Genomic DNA, 25,852 nt, shown 5'->3' on the forward strand with positions numbered 1-25,852 from the left:
TTTATACACTGGGAGTACTTGCGTATCTACTACGCGTTTGACCCAGGTTGAGTTGGCGTGGGGTGCATTCCACCAGCGGGAGCCAATACTGGCGGGTCGAGGCCGGGCTTAATGGCCTCTGGTCGGTACGACGTCAAGTTTAATAACCTATCTACTGCAATCTGCAAACTAGCACATACTTCACTTTCCACAAACACGCAGGTACTGTTCCTGCAGTAAATAAGCCTTCTCAATATTAAACATACACTCACTTCGGCTAGGAAAAAAAAATATTAGATATATTCTATTACAATGTTTTTGTAAATTTTTGAGTGCATGAATTTATCACCGGGAATTTCACAAACGAAATGCCGGCTGCTACACTAGCTTACCATTAGAAATATTGCTGTTACCACCCGGGGTGTCTCCTTCAGATTATAACCATGTAGGCAACACTCGGTTACTCTGGATACAATGAATAAATACCTGGTATGTTGAACACCACCTAACGACACTCTGCGAAATTTTCTCTTAGCTTCCACGGGTCTTCTCTCTAGACCACCGTGCTCTAGACAAAACTCAACTGGCAATTTTGTTTTGTTTAAATTCTAGGTTGTGTTTCCTGGTAATTTAGCTTCATGTGCTGTAATTAATGGAGCCGCGAAGTCATTTTAAATAAAGACAAATAAGATTTATGATAATTAATAGTATTTTAACTCTGAGTTAGTGTTTTAGGTTGAAAAAAATGATCTCGACCGAAGATAGCGTTCTTTACGGTGTTTTAGCATTTTTATGGATTGAATTTTTATGGGAACTGTATTTATCATATCGTCAGGTAAATATATATATATATTTTATTTATATAGTTATTTATTCAGTAGTATTTTAAAGTTATATTAATTTACATATGCGATGGAGAATACAACACACAAAAAACTACATAAATTTATTTTAATTGCTACAGACTTTGCCCCTCTTTTATTTATTCGGCAGTTATTAAAACACTTAACCTTAAATTCTGCAAACAATATTTGTATAATATAATTCAAGAAACAACTAAAATATTTTCAAAAAATATTGTTCCATGTTGATTGATAATGATGAGGATACGTGTAAACCCTAGAAAAACATTCGGTAAATATGTAGTGTACGGATTAGCGTCAAAATAAATTTTAATAATCTGAAATAACTTTCATTATATGCTCTTTTATGTCCTCTTTTCATTTCAGCCTGCGGGGATAAGAAATTCCAAATACTTTAGGAGATCTAATTTTTTAATTTTCATATTTGGGCGATATTTGTTAAAAAAAAATTTAAAATTCCGAAAATACTTTTATTCTGTGCTCTTTAACTTCCTCTATTCATTAAACCCGGCGGAGATAAGAAATTCCAAATACTTAGGAGATATCGAATTTTTTAATTTTCATCCTGTGCACTAATGCGGCGTTTAACATTGTTGCTTGTTTACACATTGTTGCTTGTTTACAAGTATGATTTTTTTTTTTTGCGACGTACGTGAACGGGGAAACCTAAGATGCACATAAAGTTCTGCCATTCCCGATTACACCCGAACAATTCACCTTCGGCCAACCTCGGGTTTATTTATTAATAATTATATTTTCTGTTTATTTTAATGTAGCTATACTAACCTAACTAACCGTCCATAGTGTTTTAAATTGTTTTAATGTAGCTAACCTAACCGACCACTTTGAATATTTGAATTCATTTTTCCTGCGCAAAAATAAAACAAATCCCGAAGTTGGCTGAAGGTTAATTGTTCGGGTGTAATTGGGAATGGCAGAACTTTAAGTGCATCTTAGGTCTCCCACTTGGACTATATCATGTAAAAAGAAAGTTACGTGAGTTCCTACTGTTCATCCTTTGTCCCGGTTTGTTAGGTCATGTCAGCTACATTATAAATACTTTAAAACTAAACAACCATTAAAATTAATTTTATTATTTAATGTCCGTTCAGTTTCAAGGTATTTATAATGTAGCTGACCTGACCTAATCTACCTTTGTCCCATTTTGTTAGGTCAGGTCAGTTACATTATAAATACTTAAAACTAGGTATACAACAAGTAAAATTAATTGATATTATTTTTAATTTCCGTTTATTTTGAAGTATTTATAATGTAACTAACCTTACCTAATGGAAAATTTCTGTTATTTAGGCATTCACGCACACACGGCAAAATATAAAATGGCTTCGGTCGAATGATTACATAGGTCTTGTATTGCAAAATAAGAACGGCAATATCTCCTAAAGTATTTGGAATTTCTTATCTCTGCAGGCTGAAATGAAAAGAGGACGTAAAAGAGCATATAATGACTGTTATTTCAGATTTTTAAAAAACAATTTGACGCTAATCCGTACCCTACATATTTACCAAACATTCTTACTATAATTCTGATTTCCATTGAAGATCCTACTTATTTATCTTCTAAAGTGTTTTTCCTTGTCAGCAACACAGTTCGCTAGAACTTGAACACCTTGACGAACTTGAACTTTATAATTCCCAGGACTAGCTTACATTGCGATACCATAATACTATTGATTACATCATCAACATGGCAAAACTAACATCATTACCACTCCTACATTTTTAAGGATCAAGCGTAGGCATATGTGGGTTTCGGGCGGGGAACATTTACATGCGGGTCATTCCATTGTTACGGACGGGACAGTTAGACCTTAAAAATGTTGCACACCATCTCAAATATATAATTTAACTATTTTACCAATATCTGCAGTTAGTCACCCTTAGTACGTATTATACAACTTCCAAATTGTTAATGTACGAGACATTTATTAATTTTGATCCTTGAATTATACATCTTTTTGGTATTGTTACGGACGGGACACAGTTTGGACAGGACGGCAAAGGTGAGTTTTTCACCGAATATTTTCTGTGAATTATGAAGTGATTTACATCCAGTTATTATAACACATGGTATAGTAGTAGTTAGTTTAAACATGCATAACCTCCTGAAATCAGAACTTAGTTTTAATAACCATCAATAAAATGTTTTTGAGAAATTGACACGTTACGGATGGGACAAAAGTCTGAATGACAATAACACTCTTAATTTAGTACTTTGGCTTAAATAATTTTCCTAATGAACAGAACATAATTTCATTTAATAATATCAGCATATATGATGCTATTAATTGTCCATTTTAAAGTTATTTTTGGCCTCTGAATCAAAGAGGAATACTAAATATTTTCTGAAAATCATTAAGTGATTTTAATCCAATTAATTTACTATTTAGCATCTAGATAACGAGAAGTTAAAAGTATACTATATACTGACATAAAAAATTAAGTTTTAGGCAACAGTTAAAATGTTTGTTAGTGAGTGTACAACCTGCTCCATGTAGAAAATCTCAATGCTGCCATCATCTTCTACTCCTCCCTGGCTCACCACTACATATTTACTGTATGTTTACTCTGCCCTACTTGCTCAATTAGTAGGGACTGCCCTCCTTGAACATTATTCTTGGTAAGCTTCTGCACAACACACTCTTCATCTGTCTCCGAATCAGTGTACACTTTACGGTAATATGGAATTCTGTTCCTTGGCTTCAACTCTCAAAGTAAAAATTTTTGTACATTACATGCTTCTAAATTTGTTTATATTATTATAGAAATTCTCATGAGAATGTTGGTTATTAGCACATGTTTAGGTAAATTTGCAATTATTTACAAAAAAACAACAAAATTATTATATATTATAACAAATCTTAAAAACGTTACGGACAGGACAAATCTTAAAAAAGTGATTTATTAGTCCAGAAAATTAATAATCAACATTAAACTTTGAGGTTCTGTTGACATCTAGTTGTAGTATTTAGTCATGTATGATAAACAATTACTTTATTAATATTTTATGCGTATAATAAACTTTCGTACTTTTTTGTTATGGACGGGGCACCATCAAATACATCTTCAAAAAACACTAGCTGAAACCTCTGAAAAATAACTTTAAACCACAAAAACCATACAGATGGAAGCCAAATGAACTGGTCACCACAAAAACCATACAGATGGAAGCCAAATGAACTGGTCTTTTCCCTCCAAAACACAGCTGTTAAAGAAAAACATATATAGCCAATGTTAAAGGAGCGCCAACTTGACTTGTTTATATCATAATACATGGTAATTATTAGGTAACCCATTTTAAAATGAAAAGTTATGTATGAAAAATTAAAAATAATTGAAAAATGTATACATTTCTGGTTAATTAAGGATATGTTGGGTAGTTATAGTCTTATGAAAACATTTTATGTTATGTTTTAGTTGTACACAATTTGGTCCTTTTTGGCATGGAATGGCCGATGCGTGTTTTACACAAAGTAAATTTCTGTATTAAATTAACGTTTGAGCATCATATTATATACCTAGGACAGCCTTACTTATTCTAGTATAGAACACAATACTGATTAATAATTGGACATTGCAGATTTTTAGAATGGAAAGAAAAAATCAGTAAACACTGTTTTCATACAATACACATTTCCCTAAATTTACCCTGAAGGGATGGTTTCTTAATTCTTAATAGTGTGTAAATAATAATAGTTTATAGCTTACATTACTATACCAGCATTGGATGTCATGGCTTCGTAGAACAAAAAGTAAATAAAAACAGAAAATATGTTTTTCAAGTACTGGAGGCGTCCATAAATTTACCCTAAAAAAATTTTTTCTTAATTCTTACTGATTCGTTAATAATAATAATTTAAAGTCTACATTACAATACCTGTGATTTCACACTGCCGCCGCCAGTCATTGTTTACCCGCGATTGCGTATATCTTTGTTTAGCACAGCTGTAGCCAACTATGTAGAATTGAAAATACGCTAATTGTTCTGTTCATATATTGAAGTTTATCCCTGAATCCTGAAGGCTAGATCCTTATGGAATGAAACTGTTGGTTTAATCCTGTAGTACATGATGCTTGCTGTTTTAATTCAGCACATCAAAAGATCCTGATGGCATAATCTTGCTGGCTTGATCCTGTGGTACATGATGCTTGCTGTTTTAATTCATTATGTCGGAAGATCCTGTACATAAAAAAAAAAAATATTGTTATAAAATAATTAATTATTATCGAAAGTCAAGTAAAAAGGATTTTTTTTTCAACCTACAATTATAATTCTTTCTTATTTTGCAATTTCTTTTATGTGCAAGATATTCTGACATACTGAACTAAAACAGCAAGCATCATGTATCACAGGATCCAGCCAGCAGGATCATGCCATTCAGAATCAAGTTTTCAGGATACAGGGATAAACTTATTCCTCATAGAAAATGTTTACCTCCCATTAGACTTGTAACGTCTGAAAATAGTACGTACTTTAAATTTAATGTAATGAAACGAAACAAACATTTCGGAATACAATTGCAATGCATTCGTTATTCAAACATATTTAATTATTACAACACCTACATTGACTAAAGTGCTCTAAAAAACCCACATGGGTAAACAATGAATTTCGGCGATTGCATGAATACATAATTATTGTAATGTAAGTTGTAAACTGTTATTTCTTCACAAACCATTAGGAATAAAGAAACCTTTCTTTCAGGGTTAATTCAGGAATGTTTCTAGTATATAGAAAACATATTCCTATTAATTATGGGTAAACAATGAATGGCAGAGGCAGGGTAAAAGCACTGTATTGTAATGTAAGTTATAAAATTTTAATTTTTTCACAAATTAGTAGGAATTACGAAACCATTCCTTTTGAGTAAATTGTTAGGGACGTGTGTAGTGTGTGGAAACCATGTTTAGCAATTTTTTTCTTTCCGTTCTTAAAAGCAGTGACGCCCAATAATTACCCTATACTGTACATAGGCTTATATCACATATTGTATAGCATTTTAGCATTCTTTACTATAACACCCACTCATTTTAGTATATTTTTGCAAAACAATATTTCTATTATTTATTTATAGTTTTTTACTATTATTTAAACTTCTCTGGTATCATAAAGTATGCTTGCAATTGGGCTTCCCCTTGTGGCAAGGAGTCCTTTCCTTGCCATAAAAGGAACATAGCTATGTCTTTTTCTTTGCTTGAACATAAAAATTGTCAAGTGTAGAATTATTCATTAATATTATTCCATTTCGCAGTGTACCAAACCTTATGAGAGTAATACCTACTTTTGCTGTTTGTACAAACAACAAATATTTACCTTTAATCCAGCCATACTGTAAATCTTATTAGGCCAAATGTTTTATCAGTTTAGTATTAAGAGATAAAAGTTGGTCCTTCTCTAAGTGCCATCTATGCAAAGTAATTTGAGAATTGATGGGTTTGAGTACAGTATTTCAGTGGTGATTGCAGACTGGTGACTGCTTTATGATTGGTCTGTACAGTATTAACTATAAATCTTACCAGGGAAGGATTACCATTCGATCCACCCTTGTTCAGCAATGTCCTCCCATTAGTGGAGTTTTTATTTAGTTAATGTTAAAGTCTGTCCCAAATTTAATATTATGATTTAGGTGGGCACCGGCCCAATTAAGTAACATCTGTTTTATTTTATTAAAAATGTGCTAAATTTCACCACAATTCTTGTACAGTGGCACGGATAAACTGATGCATTGTTATTTCTCGTTGACAGGTTTGCAAGTCAGCATTATTATAATATAGTTATTTCAACTATGCCATTCTTCCCCAAATTGTGAGATGTGTGTGTGAACGTCGTTTTGTTTTTGGAGCTGTGAACATTGAATAAGAGTACATTTTTTAAGCATGCGTATTCTGCCCCCACAGACAGGGAAACAGCATCATCCATGGCACCGCGCAAAGGGCTCATTGCTTCTCCCAGCTTTGAATGCCTGTTTGTGGCAAACCACAACTCGGCATAACCTATACTCCTATATTAGTAGCAGTTTCCACCATTGTTTGCTGTCTGGCGTTATGTAAATATAATGAAAAATATTACCTTGAACAACATTCATTTGAAGAGAATGATAGTGTATCAAGTGATTCAGTAATACATCATACAACAGTTCTGAAAAAAATTACCTCCACCTAAATTAACTTCTTTTTCTGACCAGCGGGACTATCTGAACTCACTCTTCGTAAAAAACATTGTTATGGTTCAAAATTAATTGTATGTCCTGGATAACATTGGTATAAGAGTTCCCGAATTTCATAATTGTCTAAAATCTACTTTATGAACACTTAACAAAGACAATGATATAATTTTTAGACTAGTCAAGATCTAGAATAAATTTGATCAACTGGTAAAAAAATGTAATGTATTTTATTTCTGTTTCAGTAACCCATATTTAATTATTTCTAAAAAATAGTAAATATTTTATTGATATAATGAAACTACTCATATATTACGATGTATAAATATATCTTTCATAAATCAATCCTTCCTGTAGATTTAGATTGGTTGTTAGATTGTTTATTTGTGTTTGTGTTCTTTTTTTGTTTTTATACTTTGTGTTTTTATTGTATTCTTATATGGTGGTGTTACTGTTTTTGTGTTGTTGTTCGTTGTATCCATCTTGCACACCCTAGCACTCTCTTTAAGGGATGTTGGTGATCATGTCATTGTTGTAAATAAATAATCAAAACATTAATGAACAACTCTTAACAACATAGACATAAATCAATTAATTACTACATGTTAAATTGAGTTTAGTGTAAAGAAAGAAAAAAACATCTACAAAGTGGCAGTGTTAGATCAGAGTTGTGAGAAAAGCAACCATTACATACTTACTGCATTTGTAAATCTGAAATAACCTGTTCGCAAATTGTACCTCTATCAACATTCCCAAGTAGACTAACATCTTCCAGCACACTGAACTTTTACCTAGCTCATGTTTCAGCCTAACAGTGGCTCAGACACTGTGTGAATTTGAGACAATTTACTGACCTAATATATAGAGCACTCCAGAGGCTCCGGGTTCAAATCCAGGTTCGGTCAGTCTGATTACATTTGTCCATAATTCCCCGAAATTACTCTAGACAATTACTAGGATGTTTCCCTATGGTATCCTCAGTTTGTGTTTTGGTGCGTTATAGTGTGTCTCATCCTTAGTCTGCAGCGTGCAATTTAATGGGCATTTACTCTCTCTCTCTCTCTCTCTCCAATGCACAATTTTTTGCTATTAAAGCTGTACTTGTTTCAGCATGCTCTGTTGCCAGATACACCCAGAGAGCACAAAATTTTACTTAACTTTTTAATGTAATGAAAATTTTTCTAAATTTACTTTAAAAAAATTAATTTTATAGAAAAATTTGGAATGGCAATTTTGAAAATACATTTTCTTGTTGTATTTTATCAGTATCATAATATGATAAAATTCAATTCTTACTATAAAGCAACATAACTGAAAGACCCCATCTTGGTTTCAACCATTTTCATTATCAAATCTGTTCATATCATTTGGAAAATTTGGTTCTGTTTGACAATAGCACAGTTGTTGATAGTGACATAACTGCTACAAATAGTTTCTCCTGTTGAAAATAATAATTAAAGTTTAAAATTGATAATTTTTTTTCTTTCAGTAATACTGTCTCAAAGACACTGTTAAGACTTATTATGGTTAATAATACAAAATAAGTATTTTAATGTTAACAGGCCGGGTGGTATCGATCAGAAAACGGTGGGCGCCATTGGCTCTGTACTGCAATCCAGGTGTGAGACCGTCTCAGATGATCTCGCTGTCTGTGAAGCTTTAAGCCCAAACAGGAAAACTGATGTGCGTGAGCAGAACGACCCGTGTTTGTGTGTTGCAGCACCTGGTGTACTGCAAGGCGGTGAGCGTCCCCGCCGAACTGCGGGGCATCATGGACGAGGAGACGTACCAGAAGGCCCGGCTGTACGGGCTGGACAAGAGCTCGTACAGCATCGTCAAGCAGATATTTGACATACTCGAGTCCACGGTACGTGCGTCAGCAGTATTGTACTCGTTGCCGGGAATGAGTCCAGTAAACTAAACAAATCAACAGTTTTTTTCTTTTCAAAATTTTAAATAGGTTTAAGTTCCATATCACGTATCCAATAATTTTATCCTTTGATCCTGATGGCATGATCCTGTATATTTTCATTGTGTGGTACATGATGCTGGCTGTTTTAATTTAGTACAGCAAATGATCCTGGACTTTAAAAAAAAAACTTGTTATATATCATTGACAAGGAATTATAATCGTTAGTTGAATACAAAATAAATTTTCTATTTCATTCAACTTAAGATCATAATCCATTGTTATATCACAGGTTTTTGTTATGTGCAGATTCTTTTGACACACTAACTTAAAACAGAAAGTGTCATGTACCACAGGATCATGCCATCAAGATAAAGGGATAAAATTGGCTATGTGATAACAGAACTTTTACCTATTTAATTGATATAAATAAACACAGTGCCAAGGAAATTAACTATTTGTTGCCATCTAATCCAGTGTGTGAAAACGTTAGAAAGATAATCACAGGCATGTAAATTCTGTGTGTGTTCCTTATGTTCGGAGAACAAAACCAGACTGACTTAGCGGGCCTCCTTTTCAATATCACAATTTAGATAAGCTGTTAAGTCAGAATAATGCTACTTTAAATAATTTTCAACGAGCCTGCTGGGCGTGTGCCCGGCGATGCTAAGTTGATGCAGTGTGCGTGCACTACGCCGCAGTCCCCCGTGTGCAGGTGTTCATCTTGCTGGCCGGCTTCACGTTCTTCTGGCGCATGAGCGGCGACACGCTCAAGGGGCTGGGGCAGGCCTCGCCGGGGGAGTTCACGCAGTCCTTGTTGTTTGTGTTCTACATGAACCTTTTCAACACGGTGCTGGGCCTGCCCTTCTCCATCTACCACACCTTCGTGCTGGAGGAGAGGCACGGCTTCAACAAGCAGGTGAGCTAGCTCGCAACAGGAGCAGGCAGTGAGTGGTCTTCCTTGCCATTCAGTGTAACTATAGCAGTGTAGTTATTACTGCTGCAAAATGATTATTTCATTCATTTATTTTGGTTAACTTATTTAACTATTGTATGTCCTTGTTACTGCAGAATTTAGATTCATGCTGAATTTTTATATTCTCTACTAAATGGTGATAAGTATCATTTTTCATGCAATTTTAATCATTATGTAATTATATATTTCCACAATCTTTGGGTGCCTTTATTAACACATTATCTACTTAAATTTTAATTATAAATATTGTGTGCATGTAGTCTGTGTGTGCTTATTTCGATCGGACATTATAAGTCGACTGTTTCATAGCCATATGATTTAATTTTAACTGCTCCAATTCTGTAGGAATACAGAATAAATTGATTACCATTATTAAACATCCATCATAGCATTTCAGTAAAGTCACAACATTTTTGAATTGGATGTATTCATAACAGTTATTCTACTAGCTTTATGCTAGTCACAATTTTTCACTTCTCAGCCATGGCCAGCAAACACGTTACCTATTTATCTGTTTGGAGAAATGTATTACAGTGTGCAAAATTTTGAAGCCCAGTTAGTAAATTAGCCTATCAATTTAACATTCATTGGGCTGAAATGTGTGAAATATGTATCAAAATAAAAGTAATGGTGCTTACGTACAGTTTGATAGAATATTTATTAACAAGGTTTTTTACATGTCACAATAGTCCTGAACGTCTCTAAAAAGTCCTAAATAAGCAGCAGTGATGCTGGAAATCGCGAAACTTTAATTTCCAGTAGCCATTTGCTAACTTAGATTTAGTTTTTTGAAGCTTCGTTTCATTTTAAGTTGCTGTGAACATGTTTTTTTCTTTTAAACTGAAAAAATCTGGAAGTTCCTGTGAATTGTAGAAAATTTGGTATTTCATTTGCTCAAGTTTAATTTTGGTTATATCTAAATCTAAAAATCACTCATTGGTGGAAGGAAAAAAAAACTTAAAGGAAAATTTTTTTAAAAGGTTCTGAGAAAGTTGTGAAATTGGTTTGCTAGGTGTTTGTAGACACGATTGTGTTTGTTAACACTAATGTAAACCTCAATATTTACAAGTAAAATTAAAATTTCATGCATTTTACTTCATATCTTTTGTAGTTGTATGCAGAGTAATTTAAAAAAAAAAATGAAATTCTTGTATTTTGAATTTTTGTCAGTTTGCCAGTTTCCTTTCAATTGTAAATAAGCAGTTTAGCTCTGTTGTGTGTAAGGCAGTATAGTAGGCACTTTTGAAATAAAAAGGTTGGGATTTTTGTGTGTTTTTAAGCACTGCTTGAACTCACGTGTGTGAGCATGTGCATTGCCCTGTACCAAAACGTTTTGCGCTGAACATCCAGAGGCCGGTGTGTTGCAGACTGCCGCCTTCTTCATCAAAGACAAGCTGAAAGCATTTGTAGTGTCGCAGCTGATAGTGCTCCTGCTGGTGTTGGCCACACTGTACATAGTGAAGGCCGGGGGAGACTACTTCTTCATTGTGCTGTGGCTGTTCACCATGTTCACCACGTTCTTCCTGCTCACCATCTACCCCAACTACATCGCGCCCTTGTTCGACAAGTACACCCCTCTGCCGGAGGGCGAGTTGCGCTCCAAGATTGAGGCATTGGCACAGAGCATCAACTTCCCTCTGTATAAGCTGTATGTTGTCGAGGGTACGTGTCGTCGCCACTTATAATGAGTGTGTGGGGCGTTGAGGGACAACTAAATTCTGAAAATACATTTTGACTACATTTTTTTTTGTTTTCTACAATTGGGACATTCTGTTTATAGGCCTACAACATGGAGCTGATGTTCTTTACATGTGCATTGTAATCCAGATACAAGGGTCATTCTTAAAAAAAACATTTGTTTCTCTAGATATTTTTATCAAAAATAATGAAACAAGACTCATTTTACAACACATACAATACCTTAGCTACTTTTCTACGTAGGTCCCCTTGCAAATTATATATTTGTCATTGCGTATCACCAACTTTTCTACGCGTTCTGCACACTCAGTTACCACCAAGTTGTTGAAGTAGTCATTAATGTTCTCTTTCAGTTCGTAGGCACTTCCATAGTGGTTTCCTGCCACAAAAATCTTCAGTCTGGGGAAAATATTGTACTCACTCGGAGCCAAGTCCAGGCTATAAAGAGGATGCTTAAACACTTCCCACTTAAACTGCTGAAGCAAGTTGTTCGTCAACGCAGCAGCACGCTGACGTGCATTATCATGAAGAAGCACAATGCCTCTGACAGCAATCTCCTCTGTCATTGGTCTGTAAATTTTGATATGGCGGACTTTTGTCGCATTCAGAAAGCGTATTGCACTACAAACCTCGTACTTTGCTGGATCTTTAATTTTGTCACACATTTCAAAGCCAGACTTCTGTTGTGGTTCGCTGTTATCATCCGACTGGCGCGAAGGATTGGAAAGGTCCATGGGTTTTAGGAGGAGGGGAAACTGCATAGCTCATTAGATCAAAACATTCTTTAGTTAATAATAAACCTCATATAATTCTGTTGTGAAATGTGTATCTTAATTTAAGTTTCCACGTACTACTGTTTTGGTTTCTTAATTTTTTTGAAATATTAATCTCAGGTGATAAAATTGGCCCTTAAGTGATATACTGTATTTCCTAAGTCAACTTTTTAAGTGGTGAGTGATTTATATATGGGCTACCAATCTTTCTGAATAAGGGACTGAAATAGTTTATTTTATTATACATTGTAAATTTTAACTGCTTTTATTATTGGGATTGTACACCTTAATTTATCTTAAAAGTCCTAAGTTTGATTTTATTACATAAGGACCCTTAAAAGTTAAAAGTCTTTAGATTTTACTATGTATCTTGTAAAACTCCTTCCAGTGGCATGAAAGCTAGCACTGCGCAGGATCTCTTAAAAAATTTAGATAACTTTGGGGATCATGAAATTATTTTTCTCATCTCGTATGGAAACATATTTTAGATATTTTCAGGATTTTTTATAAATATTTAAATGGAATGTTTAGTTTTTTTATTGTATACTACATTTGGCAATGTAAATTTAGAGAAAACTTTTTTGGGACTTAATTAATTAACCCTGTGTTATTGTCAAGACACGTTTTACCGGAAAGAGAACCAGTAAAGTAGTTCAAACCCAGTTGCATGCTGATAAGGATAAATATGTGCCTGTAAATCAGTGTGCTGCACAGTGCCCACCAGGTGATTAGTTTGGTTCAAAACTTGGCTAAAAAAAGGAAACTTGTGAAGTCATGATGCAGAACATGTGGCCACAATCAGAACTCGGAAACATTTATACACTCCTATGAAAAGTTTTCTGGTAGATGGTGCACAGAAACCCACCCCGAATGCGACCTTCTTAAGTTGCCATTCATAGTTATTGCTGCTGACAATGTTATTCTTGACAGTTCTGGCAATTATCTCTCCTGCCTGGTTAGAAAAAAAAATGTCGCCTCACTGTGGAAGGCAGCAAGAAAACATTTGCTATTTGCTTCTTTTATCGAAGAATGTGTACATATACATAGGAAGAAAAAAATATGCTAAGCTTTTACTTTTTTTTTTAAATTTTCCTACATTTTAGTTTAAATAAAATAAATACAAATGTTAAGACATACTTTACTGGTTCTTCCTATGAAAGAGAATTTATTTTCATTTAATTAGAAACCATTAAAAAATGAAGGTTTTACCTTCTTAGATCTACATAATTTTAATCTATAGCCTTGAAAAAAATTTGGAGTGTTAAACAATGTGATTTATCTCCTAAAATACTGCATTTATCAATAATCACATAAATTTTTTTCATAAGCAAAATTTTTAGATTATAGTAATAATGTTACATATTGTAAACTACAAGTGAAAGTTATTGGTACTTATGTATATTGATATTGGTAGCTTTTTGCATGTATTTTTTCCCTCAGGCTCAAAAAGGTCAACTCATAGCAATGCATATTTCTACGGCTTCTTCAAGAACAAGCGCATAGTGCTGTTTGACACACTGCTGAAGGATTACGTGCCAGAGGGTGGCAGCACTAGCGAGAACCAGGGGAAGGGCTGCGACAATGAGGAAGTGTTGGCAGTACTGGCTCATGAGCTGGGCCACTGGCAGCTCAACCACATCCTCAAGAACCTCGTCATCATGCAGGTGTGACTGCTCGCTTCTGTAGTGTGTTCCAGCATACTGGAACACTTTTGGATTTTTAGTAAGAGTTCTCTACGGTGAAGTTGTTAAGGGCCCCGCCTATCTCTGCACAAGAAACCATGCAGTTTGAAAACTTCTCAAGATAGAGTAGTTTCTATTTACGAAAAGCGTGTAAGAATACACTTGAGGCCGGATGAGTAGACAGTAGTTCTGTTACCATATTTTGTTTATAAACTATATTGTTAGGGGAGAGAATTAAAAAAAAAAAACATGAAATGGCCAGCACAGTGTTTAAACGTACTCAAGGGACTTGCAATATACATGTATCTTCATTCCTCTGCCATATAATGTTATGGTTACTGCTCAAATCTCTTAGTTGCCATGTATGCATGATGAGAAGACTGCACGCCTTTTCAGAGCCTTGCGTATAGAGGAGATACCACGCTAGAAGCACTAGCGAGTGTCACACGTATTATCTCACATCACTAACACTAATAGTACACCGCTGACTTGGCAGACCCCTTAGAGTATAAAAGTTATTATTTTTTATGTATGTTGTGTTGTCAGTTGGAATGGGTGGAAGACAAGTTATGCTAGAATTTTACTGTTTAAATGTATTCAAGAAAGAGAAGAAAGTGAGATAACTAAAAAAACTGAGCTATCCTGAAGTAATGTGAAATGTCCAACAGCTGACCCGGTAGTCTTGTAAACTGGCTGGAATTGCTTGAGGGATGATAGTTTATGGATAAATAAAAATGGGCTAGTGTTATTTTATTTTACTAAAAATGTCTAAACCTAATCTTTAAATTGTTTAGAATATTGTACATCAAGTTGACAGGATTTTGTTAGATGACATGACATAACATAATTCAAATCAGGAAAATTTGGTTGGGATAAGACTAATGACTAAGAACTTTTACTAGAATTATATTATTATAGAAAGAGATAATAAGATTAGTAAGATGTGTTTATTTAGTCATATAACTAGAGACAAGATTTTATGGGTTTATTTTCAGGCCAATTTTGTTTTTAAAACAGGGGATTTTGGCACTATTGGTTTTATTTTTTATGAAATCTGTTAATTAAAAAAGATAGCATAATAGTAATACTTAACAAATATGACACTTAATGTTCCATGATATTATTTTTTCCAAAACTTTGTCATTTTGAATTATACATGATGCGTTTTTACAATATAATAATTTGCAATAAGCTTGCCTAACTATTCGGAACAAATAAAATAAATCTGTTGAGTACTTTTGTGTTTGAAAAATGTATAATGTAAAAATAGGTAACTAATAATAACAGTCATGATTACAAAGAAGTAAACTTAAAAAAAAAATGCTTTTTTAATAAAATGTGGTACAAATTTCATGTTAAATCAATTACTTTCATTAAATTTAATATTTAAAACTTAAAAGATAACGTATTCATCATTAGGGTTAAGTTTTTATTGAAAATGCTCAGGTTCATGATTTTAATTGCATTTTGGTATTAACTTAAAATTTGGTGTTATATGGTGTATCGTTCTGCTTTTAGATGTTATTTCAGTTTTGTTGCAATTCACCATATAATCTTGTCCCTACATATACCGGTAACTCATTTGATAAAATTTGACTTTTCAGTTGCATAATTTATGTTTCCATGGATGTTTTTGTGATATAATTTTGCTGTCTTTCAGCTGAATCTGCTGCTACTGTTCTTAATGTTCAGTCGACTTTTCAAGTACCCTGCGCTGTACAGAGCGTTTGGGTTTGTTGACGTGCAGCCAATCATAATAGGACTACTAGTCATCCTGCAGTTTATCTTCTCTCCATATAATGCGGTAAGTTAGGAATTGTGTGTGGTGGCTGATCCACATTGTTGATACTTCTCTATATTTTTCTGTCTTGGGTCACTGGACATGAATATTGAAGATAAATTTGCTGTATTTGTCCAAAAAAAAATTTTGAAGTTATACTTCTTTAGGTGTGTTTTGAAAAAAATTATGAGAGTGAATATTTTTACGATGCATGTGCACTATGCAAGGAAATTTTCACAGGATGAAAAAAGGACTACATACAAAAAACAAGCTACACACATAAAAAAAAAAACACACACACACAGAGATATATATGTGTGTGTGTGTGTGTATATATATATATATAAACACACACACATATACATATATACACACACACAGTAAATTCCCTTTATAAAGTACTTTAGGGGACCAAAAATATGATACTACTTTATAGAGGAGTTACCCTAAACCAAAAAAAATGTCGCTTCCAGCACATTTGTTTGTTTGTTGGGTTTTTTTTTTTTTTTTTTTTTTTTTTTTCCCCATTTTCTAATTAAAACGTATGTATGTGGTCTTACACGCCTTGTTTTTATCAATGATGTGATTTACTTACTTAAAAAAGTAAAGTAATGCAAAGTATTAGTAAAACATAGTTAATATAATTTAAATACATAGGTAACCTTAAATATAGTCGCCGCACGATAAGTTCATACTTTTAGGAAGCCCTGCTTCAAGCTGGGATCTATTTTCAAGGTGACTATGTATCCTTCCGCCAAATATCAACAATAACATTGCCATGTGGAAAACCATGTGACTACCACATGGCAATGTTTTGGTTGGGTAACTGTCAAATAGGGATGTAATTAATGGATAATAAAATTACACTGCAATTTTTATAATTGGTTAAATGTCAGTAGAAAATGTCATAACACCATGTTTAATAATTCAAATATTAAATATAAAAAAATCTAAGCAAATTTTTATAGTTTAGAGTTTAAACCCAGCGTGGTGCTGTGTCTTCACATAATATCTATAAAAATTGATGTTAAGTTTTACAAAAGAAATTTTGCTGCTTCGAGATTACTATATCACAAAGTGCTATGGTTGAAAGCATGAAAATTATGTCAGTATCATTTATGAAGAATTTAACTTTAAGAAATTATTCAGTATGAGGTAGCTATGTAAACTGTTAGTTTCCTAAAGCCGTGAGTGCCAGGCACATCACTGTCATTACATTGAGAGGTCATTTGTGAATAGAAAATAACAAATAAGGGTAAATATGTAGTTGGGCGGTATTTGCGAAAAAAATGTTAAAAATCCGAAAATACCTTTATTGTATGCTCTTCAACTTCCTCTTTTCATTAAAAGCGGCGGAGGTAAGAAATTCCAAATACTTTAGAAGATATCGAATGTTTAAATTTCATCACAATACCAGTGCATTAATGTGGCGATTATCATTGTTTCTTGTTTACGTACGAGTATCTACTTTTTTTATTGGATAATGATGTCACGTGATTGTTCGTGATAGGCCAGAATTCAAACGAACCAATACGTGATTATTTAGTTCATTTATTGTTTAAAACGGTGTTTAATTACCGCCTCCAACTTAGGTGAGTTTTTAACGTTCTAATTTTAAAGTCTTATTTGTTATTTTGATATTGTTGCGCAAGTAATAAGTAACAAAAAAAATACGTGAGTTATTACTGTGCATCCTTTGTTACGAGTTTGTTATGTAAGGTCAGTTACATTATAAATAATTTAAAACTAAAGAATAATTAAAATTAATTCACATTATTTTTAATGTCGGCTTAGTTTGAAAGTATAAATAATGTAACTGACCTGACCTAATCAACCATTTTATTAATTACGCATTGACGATTCGCGTATTCACGAACACACAGCAAAATAACAAAAATGGCGTCGCTCGAATGGTTCCACAGGTCTTGTATTGCAAAATTAAAAAATTCTATATCTCCTAAAGTATTTGGAATTTCTTATCTCCGCCACTTTAAATGAAAAGAGGACGTTGAAGAGCATAAAATAAAAGTATTTTCGGATTTTTAACATTTTTTTTCGCAAATACCGCCCAACTACATATTTACCCAAGTTAGTAACACTTTTCTGGCACTACGAACCAGGGTATGAAAAAATCCTGATTTTTTTTAAAAAATCAAAAAAATCAGATTTTTTTGATTAAAATCGGGTTTTTTTGATTAAAATCAGATTTTTTTTATTAAAATTTAAAAAATTGTAATCTGTGTAATAAACAGTACATTTTCATGACTGTTTTCATGACTTGACTTTGCTCTACAGTACAATTAATAACAGATTAATTCATTTTGTAAAGACAACTAGCATAATTTTCTTTCTTTGAAATAACCACATTTTACATTGCATAATGTTTTAAGGAAACATTAATGATGTCACTTTATGAAAATTTTTAGTACAGTAACATAGTTAACATTAGTAAAAAAAAAAATGTCTTATAGAAAATAACTACATCATTGAAAATATATAATATTTTAATGTAACTTTGTCACTTCTGTCATCGCTTATAGTCTTATAGTACAATTGTTCTAAATAAAGTAATTTAAATCAAAACCACAATTTCCTTTTGTTCTTCTCAGAATTGCACACATTCGAGAGTATTCAAAGTAATACTTCTACATAAAATATTACTTATTAAAAATTTTAAACAAAAATACAAGTTTTGCAGCTTTTTCTGTACCCATTCGATTTCTTAATGTTGACTGAACCAAACCAAACATACCAAAGAACTGAAAATTTCCTTCCTACAGTTCTAAAATTAGCATTTGACATTGTTGGAAGACAAACCTGTTGCCAAAGAGATATGACTGACACACACACACAACACAAACACATGAGGTAGAGGAGAGAAGAGAGAAAATGAGATGGCATTTAAAGTTACATTCCACCCACCTAGATTAAATGTGTTTCAAAATAACCATAAATACATTGTAGAAGAAATTAAGTACTATTCAATTTTCATTCTATCTTTGCAGCAATCAATTTTTATGTAAGTAGGCATGATTACTTGGTTTAAACAATACAGTATAGGAAATATTAATGTTCATATTATCATATTATAAATTTATTTTATTCACTGATTTTAAAAAAAATCACATGATTTAAATCATGAGATTTAAAAAAAAAATCACATGATTTAAATCATGATTAAAATCACGATTTAAATCATGCTGATTAAAATCAACATACCCTGCTACGAACCGAGTCAAGTATCGGTTAAAGGTTATGGCTAACCAACATGTGTTTTGTAATTAGAGGCATTATTTTCTATCAAGCAGAATAAATTTTAAATTCAAATTCTAAGTTATACATTAAACATTTCTGTAAGTGTGTATTTTTATGTGTATGTGGTTTGTCTCATATAAAAACTATATCACTTAAGTATGTACAATGCAGAAAAGAAATTGTTGCCATAAAAAACTTAACTTAAGAATCTGTAATAAAATAAATGTATTAAATAAATCGAAACTCAGCAATAAATTATCACTACCATCAATATTATGTTATATCCTGTAATGAAACTAATGTTTAAGAATCACATATAAACACAGCAGAGAAATTACATATCACTAAACACGTTATCCAGAACACCTGTAATTAAAAAGCATACATTAGCACATTTACCCTGAGCATATATTCAAATGCTGTATTTTTTTATAGTTACAGGTGTTAACAAAAAGTCATGACAACAACCTACGTAGAGTTGAATTTCTACTCAAGTTTTTTAAAATGCATTCTAATTATTGACAATTATGTTTCCTAACCTATTTACCAAACCTAATTTCATGTAAATAAACCTCATTTGGGTTGGGTTAGGTTACATTATGTTGGTTGAGGATAGGTTATGTTAGGTTAGTATCTGTGTACATGCCCTTACATTTAATATGTTTTGCTTGTGGGACATTACCTAATATATAAACGAAAATATAAGAACGTGTCTGTTTGTAATTTGCCCGACATTCAAAACAAGAAAGCTGCGAGGAAGGTACTTTTACACTATTTTACAAACACGCCCCACACTAACGGAAAGTTTTCACGCACATACTTTCATAACGTGTTAATTAGTAACTAACTTTTTCACGGTCGTGACGCCCAGATCTAGAAGAAATGCTGTCATTTCTGCGACATCACCCTGTTCCAGTTGACCTGTATTTATTACATCGTAACTCTTCGTGCCACATCGATAATATCGTGCTGTCTCCTTCTTCTTTACATTCATTTTAATAACCTAACAAACCGTAATAACTAACACAAAGTTACACTGTAAAAGCAATAGTTCACTACAAGTTACAATTAAGACAACCCTTTAAAATTAGAAAATTAATTAGTACACAAATACACTGGATGTTTTCGGAAAATCAGAAGTCGTTTTGAGCAAACAAAAACAAGCGTTCAACATGGCTCGGGCCGACACACAGTTACGTAGGTGATTCATCCGCAACAGCTTGCAACGTCATCTGTAAACAAAATAACTTAACTTTCGTATATATTAAACAATATTACTCCAGGATCTGGAAGTAAACATATGTGAAACATTTTCAGCAATATTTATCGTTATTTCAGCTGTTCAAAATTACATACTGAGGAACTATTTCTTCAAGTGTGTAGCCAACATACCGATAAATATCGTTGCCACGCGTGTTTAAAAACTTACATATAAAATTAACAAATACAAATTATTTCAGTATTCATACACACGTACGGAAACGTAATAGCTTGATAAATTATGTCGTCCTATTTTGTTTATTTATTTGTCAAACAAATTGCACAATAGTAAACCAAATATTCTTAGTTCCATTTTTCAACAGTTCTTCCCAAAAGTACGAACTTACCGTGCAGCGACTATATACATACATAGTAGGCTTACCTCTTTTTGCAGTGGAAGTAATAGCCATTCATACAGTGCATCAGAGATGTTTTTAAATGTTCATTTCATAGGCCCTACAATACAGAATTATTTCCCTATCTTCCATATTTCCATATTTTCTCCACTTTGAAAACATTAATTACAAAAATTTGGGTACTGGCATAAGTTACCGACACGTTTTTTAGTACCGGTACTCATAGTGTGACCTACAAATCTTTAGTTGCGGCGGAAAGTTTCACTTGCCATTTTATCTAGTATACATTTAACAAAACTAACAATCTATGTAATAGAAAGCGCGAGTTCTTTCAATGTGTAACTGGAATTGAATTACAATTTCAGGGTATATTCCGTTTATACGTTATTACCGTATAGGTTACGTTACGTCGCGAACAAAACACTGTTTAGATTAGTTACAAGATGCAGCTTAGCCAACCTCGAGACGCTCGGTCACAGGCTGCATTGTAGCCAGTAGGTACGAGTAATAAAACACGTCATCGCTGCCGTAATCATTTGCTTATTCAACAACGATAATATGCATAATATAGTACAATCAACAATATTTAAAATTTGGCCCCGTGTGTTCGTTTGATGTTGATAAATTTGATTTGGCAGTCAGTTAACACGTAAATACGTAAGTTGAGTAATGTTTCGTGCTAAAAAGAAATTTAGCCGCGCGCTGTTTCCTGCACTGACGCTATCGTTTTTTTTTAGCCATGTTCATCAATAAACACGCTTGTAAAGCAACGTAAGCAACGTAATATGGCGTATAGCGAAGTAAAACGAGTGAATGCAATTATTCTACGTAGAAATACTACATAGAGAAATATTACATAAACTTTTTTTGTTCACACGAATAAAAATTGTACGTATTACCGAGTAATAATGATTCGCGCCAAGGAAAATTGTACGCTATATGATAATAATCCCTATGAATTATCATTGCCTTTCAAGGGACCAACATGTTAATACTTTATACAGAATAGTACGTAAAGGAGGGGTACGTACTAAAGAGAATTTACTGTGTGTGTGTGTATATATATATATATATATATATATATATATATATATATATATATATATATATATATATATATATATAATATATAATATATATGTTAGGGATGGGACGATTCTAAAATTTTCGATTCCGATACCCGATTATCGATTCCTTAAAAAATCCTTCGATTCTCGATACTCACCTAGTTAACTTAATATTAAATAATTCATATTCTATTTGCAAAAAAATTTTTTTTTTTTTTTTTTTTTTTTTCAGCTTTCAATACATAATTATATGATGTAGCATACATCATAAATTCATATTTATCAAATTTGAGTACACAACTAAGTTATTAATATTAACTCATATAAATGTTTACATTATTAGAAGTTAATGGCTCATATGTCAAAGGGGTCAAACTAATCTAAAATTTGTTTTGTAATACGTAATAAATTATAAAAAAAAATTTTAAGCTTACCTTGAGCAGTATAAATTATTTTCGTTCATACAACTTGCCTAACTTAGAGAAGGGTACAAATTAACTAAAAAATTTGTAAAATGAAACAGTAACAAAATTAAGCAACAACTAGAGAACTAGCAAATAAAAGTGTTGTACTTGATTGTGGTATTTCGGCGTTAAGTTACATTTAAGAAACACAAATTCATTCGTTGTTATATCGGCGTTGTGGTAACGACCCAACAAAATCTATAAAACACTGACCAACTAATCATCATCGTCACACCATTCGAAAATGAATGTTTGTTTACATTTTTCCGCTTTTTGGCGCGATTTAAAATGCTTGTGCTGCCCCGTACGGCTGGGTGACGAAGTAGCCTGGTTCGCCCGATAATCTGCTTGATACTACGACGCTGTTCCAACTATATGCCAGCGCCTCTGGCTGACGTATGGCCATTCACGTAAGGCTGTTCCAAACACAGTTCGCCCAATCATCTGCTTGCTTTTGTATTTATTTGGTGTCGCTGTTCCAAGCTGACACCAGTGCCCCGAGCGATTTGCGTGGACTTTAAAACTTTGCCTGTTTGTCTTATCTATCCAAACATTATGCCGGAAAGGAAAATAAATGCCGTAGTTTTGCGTATTTTTACAGTATATTTTTGGGTTTAACATTATAACGTGAGCATGTGTAAGCTTTTTTTTTGCTTTAGTGCATTTATGATTAATGTTCAGTAACGGCCATGTTGCGGTGTTTGTTTACCAGTGACGAGACAAATATTTTACCCAGTATTTAAATTTCCCGTAAAAACATTGCGATTTCGCGTTTTAATACTAAATTTCGTGGAGAAACTCTGTGCTGTGGCGATTTCGGGTAAAAACTGTATTTTACGGTGATTTCGCGTTTATCGTCGTTTAATCGCGATCGCGAAAAGAACAGGCCCCTTCTAATACGCAGTGATAATTTAAATAATTTTTGTACTTTGACTTGTGTATAACATCGACCCAAGTTTTAGATATTGTTTATTTGTGGAAATATGACTGTTATATATGCGTCTAGTCAGTCATAACCCCACTCAAAGAGTCGTTAAATAATTGTATCTGACAGATTTGCAATGTTGTGAAATGGTTTTTTTTTTGCTACATGCGGGAATCGACTTTTATCATCGATTATCGATTATTTAAGTAGAATCTGTAGTATCGATGAAATTGGGAATCGGTTTTCCCATCCCATATATATATATATATCTCTGTGGTGCATGTTTTTGTTTTGTGTGTGTGTGTGCTTTTAATCTTATAATACCTTAGTGATTGATATTGAATACTGGTCCATATAATTATAAACTTTTTCAAGTGTATTTATTTAAGTAAGGTTATGTTCTCATATGTATGATTTATTTTCATTATAATTATGAAATTTGATATTTTTATTTCATAATTAAAATTTATCTCAGTTACTTAACTAAAATAATTAATTCGATTTTTTAATTGATTTAATTTAATCCTTATCAACCATATTATTAATATCAACCATTCCTTTAATTATTTTATTTCTATTAAATATTTGCATACAAAATTAAAGTCCTTTACTACAATAAGTAGGTATAACTTCTAATGTATGTACATAAGCGCACACTTTTTTTTGTGTGATAATAAATGACAACAAAACCCACAAAGAACAAGCTCATGAGGTTTCCTGCTTGAGACAGGGCCAACTCTTTAGTGCAGCCTGACCCTGCCCACTAAGATAACAGACCTGTGGTTCTCAGATTGGCAGATCTCTTTCTTTTGCGCTGGCCTATGATTTGCCATCAGCACTATAATTTACATAAATATAATAAATAAACATTGACACTAGGGATTGTTAATTTTGATTTCTTAATGGTTACGACTATTCACTAGAGGTGGACGGGATTCTGAAACTCTGGATAAAAGTCGGGAAAGAGACCATTCCCAAACTTTGGGAAAATAATTTTTCTCCTCAGGATAGTACTAATTGTAAAATTTTTCCATAAATGAATTTTTATATTATAAAAACATTACATGCTTACTTTTCGTCACAATCTACGTTACGTAACAACACACAACGTTGCACATGTATTGACCAGACAATGCTAAAAGATATTACAAAATCACACTTCTGTGAAACGTAATTCAACCCTCGTTCATAAATGCTGTTAAAAATTCAAACTCTTGACTAAATAAAGTACTGAAATGTGATCAAATATATTTTTACTTTTGACTAACGTAAACATCGATACCATATTGTTAGGTTATTTTCTTATTTTTTAAAATGAACTTAACGAGAGCAAAAATGAACAATGTTGCTAAATGAGTTACATTAAAATGACACAAAACTTTGTTTTTAACAATGGATCTGAAACTCATTTATATTTAAGCCATATATTTTCTGTTTCTTTCAGAAACATCAAAGCTGTTTTAAGTTTTTTCAGTAGGTCATCTTGTATGATCAAAAGTATATTATGGAAAATGAGTAGGGAATAGGATGTTTGTTTTTAATCCCATTATTTGTCCCTGTGTGTGTTGGTGTTGTTGTTGTTGTTGTTGTTGTTGTTGTTGTTGTTGTTGTTGTTGTTGTTGTTGTTGTTGTTGTTGTTGGTTTTTTTTTTTTTTTTTTTTTTTTTTTAACTTGTAATCATTTAGACTACTAATGGTTTGTGGAATGGATGAGACACATAATTTGGTAAATATTTTTTCCTGTATATCAAGTTAAGTGACATTATTTTAATTTGTTGCTTCCAATTCCAATCCCGAAAATTCAATATAGTTCCCAACCAAATCCTGGCCCAAAGTAAAATTGCAGTTTCCATCAACCTCTAAAGCCACTTTGTTAAAGTTATTGAATTTTAAGAAGTAATTTGACACTAGTGTCTAATAATGTGATGTCAAAACACTAAATCTATTGTAACTGAAGAACAAAGTAATATGAGATTTCTTGACCTCAGAAATGTACCATTTGCTTCTGCCATGACACATGAATTTGAAAGTTGTATTGGCACATCAACTGTTCAATGTTGAAAAAAGAATAATCTTTCTATTGGACCAGCTTGTGTGTGCGTTCTGTATTCATCAGTAGTCTACGGTCTCGTTGGTAATTGTCTTGATTGAGCTTTGCTCATCTTGCCTCTCAGGTCCTCAGCTTTCTGATGACGATCCTGAGCCGCCGGTTCGAGTTCCAAGCAGATGCTTTCGCAGCGAAGCTAAACAAGGCAGCGTACCTGCGCAAGGCGCTTATCAAGCTGAACCTGGACAACCTGAGCTTCCCGGTGTTTGATTGGCTGTACTCTAGCTGGCACCACTCCCACCCGCCCCTGCTGGAGCGTCTGCAGGCCCTTGAGGAGCGCAAGGACAAGTAGACTCGAGTCGGTCTGCAACAGCCCCCACTGCGGCGGTTAGCGAGGCGTTACCTCGTGTGTGTCTGTACCAGAGCAAGTGTTGCTGGACTGTTGTGCCATTTGTGTTGTAGCATTCACAATTCACTGACTTGCTGGATGAGAGTAAATTTTTACAAATTTTGATTTTTGGAGCACTTTGTTATGATTTTGGCTTTACATTTGTCACGCATTGTCTGTGAATTTTTTTTATATGCTGAAACTGTTTATTTTAAAAGACATTAATAAAATATAAGTATATCTTCA

At 33.1% G+C, this 25,852-nt stretch overlaps 1 protein-coding gene across 2 annotated transcripts; it reads left to right on the forward strand.

The window, feature by feature from the left end:
* LOC134533038 (CAAX prenyl protease 1 homolog) lies at positions 1 to 25,852 on the forward strand. Of its 2 annotated transcripts, none has more exons than XM_063370205.1 (7): positions 1 to 201; positions 8,748 to 8,894; positions 9,652 to 9,855; positions 11,280 to 11,574; positions 13,824 to 14,047; positions 15,726 to 15,869; positions 25,346 to 25,852. In XM_063370205.1, the coding sequence occupies exons 1-7, from the start codon at positions 112 to 114 to the stop codon at positions 25,568 to 25,570; spliced, it is 1,329 nt and encodes a 442-aa protein (XP_063226275.1). In that variant the 5' UTR covers positions 1 to 111; the 3' UTR covers positions 25,571 to 25,852. The 2 variants fall into 2 exon arrangements, with proteins under 2 accessions (XP_063226275.1, XP_063226274.1); XM_063370204.1 differs by lacking the exon at positions 1 to 201 and adding an exon at positions 449 to 814.

The sequence above is a fragment of the Bacillus rossius genome, chromosome 6, assembly GCF_032445375.1.
Source record: "Bacillus rossius redtenbacheri isolate Brsri chromosome 6, Brsri_v3, whole genome shotgun sequence".
NCBI lineage: Eukaryota > Metazoa > Arthropoda > Insecta > Phasmatodea > Bacillidae > Bacillus > Bacillus rossius.

What these genes read in the sequence shown, in the direction of transcription:
- LOC134533038 (XM_063370205.1), top strand. Translation starts at nt 112, where the DNA reads ATGGCCTCTGGTCGGTACGACGTCAAGTTTAATAACCTATCTACTGCA. An exon ending in CACTTTCCACAAACACGCAG is followed by an intron (nt 202 to 8,747) that starts GTACTGTTCCTG and finishes TGTGTGTTGCAG; the next exon opens with CACCTGGTGTACTGCAAGGC. An exon ending in AGAACCTCGTCATCATGCAG is followed by an intron (nt 14,048 to 15,725) that starts GTGTGACTGCTC and finishes GCTGTCTTTCAG; the next exon opens with CTGAATCTGCTGCTACTGTT.